This window comes from Indicator indicator, chromosome 2, assembly GCF_027791375.1.
Source record: "Indicator indicator isolate 239-I01 chromosome 2, UM_Iind_1.1, whole genome shotgun sequence".
Taxonomy (NCBI): domain Eukaryota; kingdom Metazoa; phylum Chordata; class Aves; order Piciformes; family Indicatoridae; genus Indicator; species Indicator indicator.
The window spans coordinates 63,603,796-63,616,840 of record NC_072011.1 but is presented as its reverse complement, the minus strand read 5'-3'; the positions used below and the strand labels follow the sequence as shown (position 1 = coordinate 63,616,840).

The 13,045-nt window shown below is 43.1% G+C and overlaps 1 protein-coding gene across 17 annotated transcripts in view; it reads left to right on the top strand.

Moving 5' to 3' along the window:
* The first annotated feature begins 243 nt into the window (after positions 1 to 243).
* Positions 244 to 13,045, top strand: part of NRXN1 (neurexin 1) — a 767,737-nt gene continuing 754,935 nt past the window's right edge. For all 17 annotated transcript variants that reach the window (XM_054395842.1, XM_054395825.1, XM_054395833.1 and 14 more), the window contains exon 1: positions 244 to 982. In XM_054395842.1, the coding sequence (XP_054251817.1) occupies positions 244 to 982 (739 nt within the window). The remainder of the gene's footprint in view (positions 983 to 13,045) is intronic.

Genomic DNA, 13,045 nt, shown 5'->3' with positions numbered 1-13,045 from the left:
ACTCAACGGCATCTTCTCCCAACTGCGGGTCCCCTCTGGTGGTCCCTAACCCCATCCACTTGCAGCCCCCCGCCCCAGGGAGTCCCCCACAGTGACCCCCTGCACCCAGGGGCGGGGGTGAGCGTGCCCAAACTTCTCAGCGTGGCCTGTGCCCGGCAAGATTTTACCCTGTCTGCCACCGGGGCCCCAGCGCCGTCCCCCGCCGGCCCTGCCGCCCCACTCGCCCGCCCCAGGCCGCGCAGGATGGGGCCGGCGCTGGTGCGGCGCGGGGGCTGCCTGCTGCTCTGGCTGGCCCTGCTGCTGGGCTGCTGGGCCGAGCTGGGCAGCGGGCTGGAGTTCCCGGGGGCGGAGGGCCAGTGGACCCGCTTCCCCAAGTGGAACGCCTGCTGCGAGAGCGAGATGAGCTTCAACATGAAGACGCGCAGCTCCAGTGGGCTGGTGCTCTACTTTGACGACGAGGGCTTCTGTGACTTCCTGGAGCTCATCCTCACCCAGGGCGGGAGGCTGCAGCTCAGCTTCTCCATCTTCTGCGCCGAACCCGCCACCCTGCTCTCCGACACGGCCGTCAACGACAATCTCTGGCACGCCGTCGTCATCCGCCGCCACTTCAAGAACACGACGTTGATCATCGACCGGGCCGAGGCCAAGTGGGTGGAGGTGAAGTCCAAGCGGCGGGACATGACTGTCTTCAGCGGCCTCTTCTTAGGGGGGCTCCCGCCTGAGCTGCGGTCAGCCACGCTAAAGCTGACGCTGGCCTCCGTCAAGGACCGGGAGCCCTTCAAGGGCTGGATAACGGACGTCCGGGTCAACTACACGCAGGCATCGCCGGTGGAGAGCCAGGAGGTGCGGCTGGATGACGAGCAGAGCCGCCTGTGCGCCAGGGAGGACGTCTGCCTCAACGGGGGCGTCTGCTCGGTGCTCAACGACCAGGCCGTCTGCGACTGCTCCCAGACGGGCTTCCGGGGCAAGGACTGCAGCGAAGGTAAGGGCTCACCCCACTGCCCCCCTTCCCTGTGGCTCCCTGGAGGGGATGGGTAGAAGGCCAGGCTTGCATGGAGTTTCATCTGTATGAGTGGATCTCCTCTCCCTCCCTGCTGAGTCTCCAGCTCCCTTCTTCCCTGCCTTCCCCTCCCCACCCTCCACGTGTCTCTGTGGCTGACCATGGTGCTATCGCTCTTCTGTTCTCTGCGAGGCTGGGTGAGAGGAGGGAGAGGAGGAGGAGGAGGAGGAGAAGGAGGGCACTATTTGGGTGTCTCCCAGAGGCGGGGTGTGATTTGGGCTTGTCCCAGGCAGAGGAAAGATGGCTCCTGGGTGTTACCCAAGTGGGAAGGGGTAGCCAGCGTGATGCTTGGCTGGAGTCAAGAGAGGGGACAGACACACTTGTCCCAAGCAGCTGTTGGCTGCTTGGCAGCGATGGAATTTTATATGAATTAAACGCCAAAACCCAACCTGGGTTTATTTTTGTAGGTTAGGGGAGACCCAGAGTCCCCGTTGTGTTTGATACTTGCCTCTGATACGTGGTTGAAATCAAATCAGTGATTTATTTGTGAGTTCCTGAAATTGTTGCTGGGGAGGAGGAATATTTGGCAGTGGGTTGTGTGCGAAGGATACCTCTTTGCAGTGTGTTTGAGCAATTCACCCTGCCAGTCAGATGGGGAGAAGACAAAATGCTAAGATGTACATCCTCCAGGACCACAAAATGAAAGAATATTTTACCAAGAAAGGGAGAGATTTAGAAAAGCAGCAGTTCACAGATCCCTTGTACAGCTACATCACAGCGCAGAACATGATTCGTACTTGGTGCCCATTGTTTTTGGCAAGTGGAAGGAGTGTGAACATTTACTTTGTAGATGCATCTAGGACTTTTATTTATTTATTATTTTGCTAGTAAATGTGTCATTACTTACAGCTGCTTAGGTGTAGAAATTACCTATGCTGTGTGCCTACCACAGGATGTGAAGGTGTAGGAATGAAATGAGAGCCAGGGTAGCAAAGGAAAATATGATCATGGCAAGACTGGAGAGCAGAGACCTAAGTTGAAAATGTTAAAAGGTAAAAATAAATAAGATATTATCGAGGCCAAATGAAGATCTTCGCCGAGTGGCTGCATGACATTTATGGCTGAACAATTTGCCTTTAGCATTTCTATCAGATTTCACTCATTATGAGGAGGAAAACATCATTTTGTGACTGTGCTTTATTATGTAACACCTTCTGTCCTTAGTGTCAATACTCCAAACACTACAGTCATCCTGCATCCTGTTTATCAACTGTTTACCTCCCATCTGCCATTCATTAAAAGAGAAAAACATACACCCAAACCCTATTAACACTTGAAAATAGTCCTTAATAAGCGAAGAGCAAATGGTAGGTGGTGCTTTCAAATAGCACACAGGCCCAGAAGCTCTGAAATTCAATACCTTTTTATAGTAGGTGAGACCATACCAATGGATTCAGTATTTGGATGTATAGTTTTCACAGGTGGGACTACAGAGGGGTATGGGAAATATGAAGTTGGTTTAGTATCTTTGAGTTAGGGCCTATTATAAACCATAAAAAGAAGAAAAAAAGGGAAATTGGGATGTGTAGCAGCTTGGTTAAAGCAACATTTGTATATAATATATATATAATGCCTATAATATTAGGCAAATATAGGCATATATTATATATGTATTATTAGGCATGACTATTATTATATATTATTAGGCATTTATATGCCCTTTAATTTAAAACAGAGGTGGTTTCCTTGCAGTTACTCAAAATATATAGTATATGTCAAATAAATAGTATCAGAGGAAATTTTATCTTTTTATAATGATAAGCTCAATAGTTTGGGGTTTTTTTTCTTAGGACCATTTTTATGTTTAGATGGAATGTTATTGAAATAAATATGTATTAAAAAATTTTATAGACCCTGGAGGAAGATAACACTGAAAGTAATACTTAGAATCCCCCGAATTTATGGCTTCATTCTAATACTGGGGATTTTACAACTGACATGAGTGAGATCAAGATTGCTCTCACATATCCCTTGACCACTAAGAAGCCTTATAAAATGATAGTAAGACTTAAGATTTTTAGCACACTAGCAAGACTGCAGATTTTTAGCACACTCTCCCAGCAAAGGGTCATCAAGTATTCAGGTTCTGATTCAGTCTGAAACAGGAGGCAACATTTCCACTGATAGCAATAAAATGGAACTAGTCCTGTGCTGTTGACTGAGAACAGATAGTCCCCTTGGGCAGGTTTTGATGAAGGGGATTGGTAGCTACTCCTGTGTGCAACTAAAGGGACTGAACTGTTTTATAAAAGGTTTAATATTGTAAGAAATAGAAGAGGCAGAAGGACAAACACCACCATTGTGTCTGCCAAGAAAGAAACCCTGGCTGTTGTTTGGTTTTGTAGCCAGCCCAGAAATTCTGAGGTTGAATTTTACTCTTTTCTTCCTGCATGTGTCAATTTCCTACAAACCTTTGTAAGAGGCTGCTGAAGGATGGAGAATCATCTCAGAGTGCAAAGCTCTGGTGGGGGTTTTCTGACTTTTCACTCTCTCTCTTCTTTTGCTTTTTGACTAAAAATGGGTTAGGTGGGGGAAAATCCCCAACTTTTTATTTTTTAACCACAAATATTTCTGGTTTTTTAACCACAAGTCCTTGTTGATAATTTTCTTTTTTTTTTAATGATGAAAAGTGATCATTCTTTAAAGATGAAAAGGCACCACTAGATATTCTTTAAAGATGAAAAGTGATCACTAGATACTCTTCAACAATAAAAAGTGATCATTAGATATTCTTTGAAGATAAAACAGCATCACTAGATACTCTTTTCCTTGGATTTTAAAAACAATTTTATGTTTTCCTTTTTATTTCTGTCTTGGATTTAGTGTGATTCTGCATCTGCAGTCTGATAAGGCAGAGAATTGACAGTGTAACAAGGACTTTTAAGAATCAATATCAACAATAACAAAGAAAACCTTTCAGAAATCTTCTCTCCTGACTGGCACATTTGAGAGATGAGAAATAATTGATTTATAGAATCACAGAATTTAGAGCCAACATTTGAAGGCTTAGGATGCAATTTCAAATAGAATTTATTTTGAAGGAAAATTAAAAAAATAAAAATTGTGGTGGGCTTTTTTGTAAATTATCCTCTTTGAAAATCTCCTTATTTATCCTGAAGTAAGATTTTCTTAGAGGAGTGGAGTTTGATCTAAATTTATTAATTTTGGGAGACCCATAGTAGTATTACCAGTTAAAGGATGCTTGCAGTTGAAGGATGCTTCCAGTTAGTTAAGGGATGCCTCCAGTTAGTTAAAGGATGCTTCCAGTTAGTTAAAGGATGTTCCCAGTTCAAGATGCTCCCAGTTAAACTATATTATTAGTTATATATAAAGTGAACTGGCTAGGGCCAGTTATTAGTTTGATGTGAAGTTAGTAAGGCTTAACTGTTCTTCTACCTATCTAAACCAGGACTAGCTTATACCCCAGTATAAGAGCTCTGTAAAGCAGGAAAGAATCAGATTTGTTGTGTTCAGTCCTGCCTTTTGTTTAGAGAGGATCTAAACTCTCTGATGGGAGCTTGAATCACAGAAAAAGTCATGAATCACAGAAAAAGGACTGTACTTTTGCTTGAGTATCAAGGGGGTGCAGTCCAGAGGACATGCAAATATGCCCTCTTATGGCATATGCCCCAAATATGCCATGTTCTTGTGAGTAAAGACAGTGCAAGAGCCTTCTAAAAGAGGAAACAGAATCTCTATTTAATACTTAATCAGAATAGGGGATGTTATTTCATGTAGAAATAGTGACTCAGTTGAGAGAAAAAATATACAAAATTACAATCAATTTAGTTAAGCATAAGACTAGCATTAAAATAAACCCTGAATGCCAGATCAGTTCTCTGATAAGGTTTTGACATGCATCACAATCTTCTCTTCAGTAAAGACTTATTAGTCCCTGAAAGGCCATCAAGTGGCATGGCTTGATTCTGTGATAGGGAGAGCTGTTCATTAAAAAGACTGCTCTTCAAAACCAGATTTTAAAGGAATGAAGTCAGGTAAGGAGAAGATAGAATTCATATCAGGGAGCCACCTTATGCCTGTAGTGGGGAGGATAGAGTAGATGATCTCTGAGGTCGCTTCCAGACTGAGCCAGTCAGTGATTCCTTTTCTTGTGCTCCTTATGTTCGAATTCCAGAAGCAGCTCCCTTATCTTAAATAGTAAATTAATAAAAATATGATCCTCTAACTTTAGGAAAAAAAAAACAACACATCTATAGAATTTTCCTTTCACCATCATTTATATAACAAAAACCCCCTCCACCTTGTCTAGTATCCTGCCTGAGAAAATAGGAGGAAATATAAAGCAGGTATTCTCCCAAATCCTGATTTGGGAGGAATTTCTCCCAAGCTTCTTGTCACTCCATGCTCTTCTGCTTGGCTGGCTGTAAATTTTTGGGAACACAAGACAATAGAAAATGATGTACAGGATAATTTCTCCTTTAGAAATAGATCTTGCCTACTTGCTTCAATAGTAGAATGGGATAGAGACAACTGCTTTGTGAATGCAAAGCATTCCTGTTGAAAAAATGTTGAGTTCTCACTGTTCTACTGAGTTGCTGGTTTGTGATTTTTCCTTTGTCCTTTTTTCTTCCCTCTTCTCTTCTCTTCTCTTCTCTTCTCTTCTCTTCTCTTCTCTTCTCTTCTCTTCTAATTCTCTTCTCTTCTAATTCTCTTCTCTTCAATTCTCTTCAATTCTCTTCTCTTCTCTTGTCTTCCCCTTTCTCTTCTCTTCTTTTCTTTCTATTTGTTGAATTTTTAATTTATTTATTTGGTAAGGAATTCTATCTGTCTCAGGCTAGCCAGCATTGAGATTTGTTTGTTTGGGTTCTGAATCTGTTGCATCCGTCTTTGCTGTGCTTATTTACTTCTTGGTGTTAACTTTTTAAAAGGTCTCCCAGTACTTCTATATTTTTAAAAATTCTCATATTTTAATTAATTCTTTTGCCCTGAGTAAAACATATTTAGACATTAATTCCCTTTGCAAGATACGTATTTGAGTGTGAATAGATGCTGCTGAATATAAGAAGTTCCATCTAAACGTGAGGAGGAACTTCTCTAATTTAAGGGTGACAGAGCACTGAGGCAGGCTCCCCAGGGAGGTGGTAGAGTCTCCATTTCTGGAGACAATCAAAACCCACTTGGATGTGTTCCTTTGTAGCCTTCTTTAGGTGAGCCTGCCTTGGTGAGGGTATTGGACTCGCTGCTCTCCTAAGGTCACCATACTGTGATGCTGTTGAACACATTGTCTGTAGTGAACCTTAACAGAGTAGTCACCATGGTCCTTATTCTTACAGGTAGCTAAATATAGTCAGGACAGGCAAAGCCTCTGAGCACAACTCTGCTTTTGCTTTACACCTCAGAATCTTCATTTCCAGTATGCATCTATAGTACATGATCAGCATTTTATCTGCATGCTGAATTTCTTCTCAGTGCCAGTGGCCACTGGGGTGATGTTGATTTAGGAGGAGGGCTAGAAATCCATTTGGAATTCCACTAAGGTTCTGTGGTATTCACCAATGATTTGACTCATTTAGCAATAAATGCTTGAATTCTGTTTAAGATTTCTGAAGAGTGACTTTGCTGTCAGGGCAGAATCATTTTGTTTAATATTTCTTAACAGTGACTTCACTGTCAGGGCAGAATCTTAAGGGCAGGTAGTCAAATAATCCCAAAGTCTTTCAAAACTGTGCCCTTCTCACTTAGTTGTATAAAACCAGAATCCTTATGTCAGCTCAGAGCAGAATTTTGCATCACTTTCTTGATGCAATTTGATATATTATTTGATTTGCTAGGATTCAGCATTCCAGCATATTGATTTCAGTATCTGCCTGGTGTAAAGTCACAATAATTTCAGTACCCTGTCACTGCCAATTAGGAATTGGCAGCCTGTGGTATATTATCTTCTAAGAAGGCTGCTCCTTGAATATTGCTAATCTTTTCAAAATGCTGATTTTGAAAGATTTCCAAAAGACCACTTTACACCTATAGCATGTGTCTTAGTACCCCAGATCAATAGTATTTTGTATAGTGAGATTGTTGCTTGCCTTTGTGCCTGCCTAAGATGCAGGCTCCATTCTAATTTTAACAATATGACCCTCAATACAAGAAGGACCTCAGGGAACTGCTTGAAAGAATTCAGTGCAGAGTGACAAAGATGCTGAAGGGAGTGGAACATCTCCCTGCTGAGGAAAGGCTGAGGGAGCTGGGGCTCTTTAGCTGGGAGCAGAGGAGTCTGAGGGGTGCTCTTGTTCATGCTGATAAAGATGTGCAGGGCAGCATCAGGAGGATGGAGCCAGGCTCTGCTCAGTGATGTGCAATGACAGGACAAGGGGCAATGGGTGCAAGCTGGAGAAGAGGAGATTCCACAGGAACAGAAGGAACAAACTTCTTCATTGTGAGTGTGGCAGAGCCCTGGAGCAGGCTGCCCAGAGAGGTTGTGGAGTCTCCTTCTCTGGAGACATTCCAAACCCACCTGGATGTGTTCCTGTGTGACCTACCCTGGGTGATCCTGCTCTGTCAGGGGGTTGGACTCAATGATCTTTTTAAGTCCCTTCCAACCCCTGCCATTCTGTGTTTTTGTGAAATCACAGAATGCTAACATGCTAGAAGAACTTCCATCTAGCAGCAGAGGACCTTGTGTGCTGGGTTTGATCATATTCATTCAGGATTTCAGCATTCTATAATAAAACTGTCTCTATTTTCCTGTAATTACACTTCAAAGCTCACAGGCATTTTAGACCAAATGTACTTGATCTTTTTTTCTCAGCTGCAGGTTAGCTCCCTAGGAGTCTTGTAAGAGTAGATGCTAGTCAAGGAGTTGTGGGCAAACATTTGGATTATAGAACATATAATTTTATCCCATCATCATTACAGAGCTGATGGATAGGAATGGGGAAAGAGGCTGGCAAGTAATAGTTCCTGATAGAAATAGCTCTATATAGAGGCTAACAACATATGCAAGTGTGAGGTTTGTGCCTCTTGTAATAATCATAGCAAAACTGATTACTGATTTAAAACCACAAGGTTCATTTCTCTCTATTGCTTAAAGTAATCTGGTGTTTGCTCTTCCAGAAACTTGGGTGTTCCTTTTAGAAAATGTCTGCTTCTGGGAAACCCTTGTATCTAGCCTTCCAAGTGTAGCTGCCAATTGCCTGCCTTCATAAAGACAGGATTTTACAGAATGGTGAAGGGCATTCTGAAGTGTTGCATGCCATGTTGTGCCTGAGGACTAAATTGTAAAGCCCAAAGTATGGGCTTCTTTCAGAGAAGCATTTGGTAGGAAACACCTTGAACTGTGTTGGATATAGAACTGACCAGCAAAATCAGGGTGCAGAATACTGAGATGCCTTCAATCCTGTACTACTAGGGATCATAATATATAGATCCTTTAGGAAATCATGACTCTCTTAGGAAATGATGTAGACTTTTCCCACAGACACTTTCTCCTTCTGTACTGTGATGATTGTATCTGAGAGTATCACAAGCACTTTACCAGCTTGAATGGTATTATCTTATGCACAGAACTCTGTCTTTCAGCTCAGGTTGTCTACTGTGAAACTAAAAAGTAGTTGCATGTGGTGGGTTCATGCAAAGGGCTGCCCATTCTCCTTGATCTTGGCCTACAGGAAGGCTGCAGAGGGTCTTCTCATAATGGTGTCCAGAGACAAGACAAAGGGGGAATGGTTTGAAGCTGAGGGAGAGCAGGGTTAGAACTTCTTAGGAAGAAGTTCTTTTGTATGAGCTTGATGAGACTCTGGAACAGGCTGTCCAGGAAGGATAATGTGGATGCCTCCTGCTTGGGGATGTTCAAGGCCAGATTGGATGATGCCTTGAACAGCTGAGTCTAGTTGAGAGGTGGCCCTGCCCATGGCAGGGGAGTTGAAGTAGATGATCTTTGAGGTCCCTTCCAACCTGAGCCATTCTAGGATTCTATGATGGGTTTTATGGGTTTTTTTATCAATGTGGAACTATTTAGCTTGGTCTTAATAAGCAGCAAATGTGATGCCTTATAAATAGCTGTTAAAAAAAGGGGTTGTGTTTTAGTTTTCCAGTGGAATCAATTTGAAGTCCCATTGACTCGAGTTTAGAAGTAGGGCAAGCCTAATAACTTGCTGAATCTGAACTAGAATCTAGGGACTAGAATCTAGGGAACTAGAATCTGGGACTAGAAAAACAGAGAAGATTCAAGACAAATTAAAGAACCTGATGATTCTGACTGTGGAAATCACCTGGAGATACCTACTGAAAAAAATACTTTTTATAAATCCAGATATTTATTACTATCATTAGAAATATTCAGTGCTTTAATACATGCTTATGAACCATGCTGTGAGGGCAAAGTCTTACAACTAATCTTGCTTTACTTTTAGGGGGCTCAAAAAATCAGTTTTCCCCCCATGAAAAAAGCAGGCAGGGTATTCAGTAAAATCCTTTTTGCAGTTCCTACCACTACAAAGTGTGAAGAGTTTACTTTGACTTAGTGTTACACACCAACAGTGCTACTGAGATGTGCAACTTGCAGGTTGCTTTTAGTCTGGTGGAATGCACAAGGTCTTAAAATGAAGAATCTCAACTTTTTGGTCTAGAAAAAGGCCTTCAAGTGGCTCAAAGGCAGAAGAATTGGGACTGATTCTTCTCACAGCACTATCTTTTTTTTGTAATTAACAGAGCATGTGGAGCCATTGTGGAGGTCATTGGTATTTCACTATCCAGTTGGAGATGCAAGTCACAGTTCCAAAGTCTCAGAATGGCATCTTAATTTCTGATATAGAATGATCTTCACGTTGATCTTCTTTCTCTTCTATGCTTATTAACTTTAAGAAGAGATGGGGGAAAAAATGACACTTTTGTCAAAGGTTTCATAGATTTCATAGATTGATAGATTCATAGAATGGTTTGGGTTGCAAAGCACCTTAATGATTATCCAGTTCCAAACCCCTGCCATGGGCAAGGATGCCTTCCACTAGCCCAGGTTGCTCAAGACCTCATCCAGTCTGGCTTTGGACATCCCCAGGCAGGAGGCATCCACAACTTTTCCTGGGCAGCCTATTCCAGAGTCTTACCAGCCTTGTACTGAAGAACTTCTTCTTAAGATCCAGTCTAACCCTCTGTCCCTCAGCTATGTCAGTTGGTGAAGTAAAGGAATTTGTCCTGGTACTCCTTTTATGTCTGTGGAAATGAGGATTGATGCCTCTTGAAGCTAATATATTAATTAGTATATTAAGCCATTATAAAGTAAGAGTAAGAACAGGGACTTGCTGAAGAGGGCACAGAAAAGGGCTACAAAGATGCTTAAGGGTCTGGAACATCTTTTTTATGATGAAATACTGAGAGAACTGGGGCTTTTTAGTCTGGAGAAGAGCAGTCTGAGGGGGGATCTCATGAATGCATGAATACTTGAGGGGTGGCTGTCAGGAAGATGGGAGCAGGCTTTTTTCAGTGGTGCCCAGTAACAGGACAAGGAGTAACTGGCACAAACATTAACATGAGGAGGAACCTTTTTAATTTAAGTGTGACAGAGAACTGAGGCAGGATGCCCAGAGAGGTGGTGGAGTCCCCATCTCTGGAGACATTCCAAACCCACCTGGACATGTTCCTGTGTGATCTTTAATTTTTCTCCATTTTTATTGATATAGTAAGAGCACACATGCATTTTTTTTCCATGTAAAATTATGAATGAAGATTATATTATAGCTAAATATACTTTCATATCCTAACTCTGTTTCCCACCCTCATTGCTGGGATATTAAAATGCTTGCAGTTTTAAAAGAGACTGCCCTGTTTGCTTTTTTCTTTCCATGTCCATGTTTGAATCAATCTTCAGACTTCTTTTATTGTGCTTAGATACTGATTTAGTGCAGAGGTTTTTAAAGCATAGATCACTGTGACTCAGGGCAGCTTACAAATCAACGGTCATGGGTGTCAGTGTAGTGTCTATTAACATAGTGCACAGAGTCATACAGTGTTGGGGAACTGGAAGGGACCTCCAGAGACCACCCAGTCCAGCCTCGCCCTGCCAAAGCAGGATCACCCAGAGCAGATCACACAGGAACACATCCAGGTGGGTTTTGAAAGTCTCCAGGGAAGGAAACTCCACAACGTTTCTGGGTAGCCTGCTCCAGGGCTCCAGCACCCTCTCAGTAAAGAAGCTTCTCTTCAGGTTGAGGTGGAACCTCCTGTGCTCCAGCTTGTCCCTGTTGTTCCTTGTCACTGGACACCACCAAAAAGAGCCTGGCACCTTCATCCTGACACCTATCCCTCAGATACTTACAGACACTGATAAGGTCCCCTCTTAGCTGTCTCTTCTCCAGACTAAGCAGCCCCAGGGCTCTTTCCTCACAGTAAAGATGTTCAGGTTCTCCAATCACCTTGTAGCTCTGTGGAGCATTCTGTTCAGTAAATCCCTGTCTCTTTTGGACTGGGGAGCCCAAAATGGGACACAGAGGTCCAGGTGTGGTCTCAGCAGGGCAGAGTAGAGGGGAAGGTGAACCTCCCTAGACCTGCAGGACACGCTTTTCTTAATGCAGCCTGCTCTGGCAGTATTACTAATTTTAGCAAATGAAGCTCTTGAAAGGTATGGGCTGTCAGGAGAAAAGACACTGTATGACTTTAATTTCATCTGTTCCAGAGTATCCATTATGAAATAATCTTTAATTACATGCTCGCATACCACTTTTTCCTCGAGCTTTCTGCCTCATTCAGTGCATCATCTGGATAAGAAGTTTGTCACTGCTTTGTTTTCTCTTTGCCGTTCAGTGGCTAGCCCTGAGCCTTATTTATCTTCCATATTCAAACCAGCTCTGAAGAGAAATTATTAACTGTTCCCTGGGCTTTTCATTATGACAATATCTAGGCTGCCACACAAGTATTAAAAATTAGGCAATACTCATGTAAGATGCCAGATGCTATTATGCCAGCTGTAGAGGACTGAGGCAAGAGACTTAAGGTAAAAACAGAGTACAGAAGCTCAGTTTTCATGAGAACTTCACATAGCATCCTCTGCAACTTCAAAGCACATCTTGCACTGACTTCAGATTCCAGGGCTGAGTGATCAGCACTGCTTATTCTATCATAGCCAGTGAGGCAAGCTCCCTGGAGATGGTGGTGTCCTCAGCAGCATAAGAAATGACCATGCAGAAGATGCCTGCTTTTGATTGAACACATCAGGTTGTGAAAGTTGGGGCTGTTTAGACTGGAGAAGGCTTAGGGGAGACCTTATAGTGGCCTTCCAGTACCTGAAGAAGAAAGCTGAGGAGGGACTTTTCACAAGGGCTTGTTGTGCTAGGATGAGAGAAAACGGGTTGAAGCTTGAGGAGGGCAGATTGAGACTGGAGATTAGGAAGAAATTCTTTCCAGTGAGGGTGGTGAGACACTGGAAAAGGTTGCCCAGGGAGGTGGTGGATGCCCACTCCCTGGCGGTGTTGAAGGCTGGGTTGGATGAGGCCTTGAGCAACCTGGGCTGGTGAGAGATGTCCCTGCCCACTGCAGGAGGGTTGGAGCTGGGTGATCTTTAAGGTCCCTTCCATCCCAAACCATTCTGTCTTCAAGGCAGCGTTGCCCTCCCCTTGGTCTGTGTTATCCTCCTCTCCTTAGGCAGGATTCTTGTGCTGCAGGGGCAGGTGTAGTGCCCGTTGGCACCACAGCTTTCTTCATTACTCAGTCCTTGCTTATTGCTAAGAATAGAGCTCTCTGTGCACAGAACAAGGCAAGGAGGCTCTGGAGACAATTGCATTGAAGTGTATAACTAAAGGCTGTATCATAACATATATGAATACAGTTACGTAAGAAGCCTTATGTCTCCACGCTGCTATTTTTGACTTTGCAACCTAAACAACTTTCTTTCAAGGTAGTAAAATACTCAGAGTGTGTAATTTTGTTATGGATGTATTTAAAACACTGCTCCCACACAGGCATCCCAGCCCCAGCCTTTGTGTTTTCTGCTCTTTAATGAGGAAGCATCCTTTCTAGAGGGCCCCTTCCAAGTAG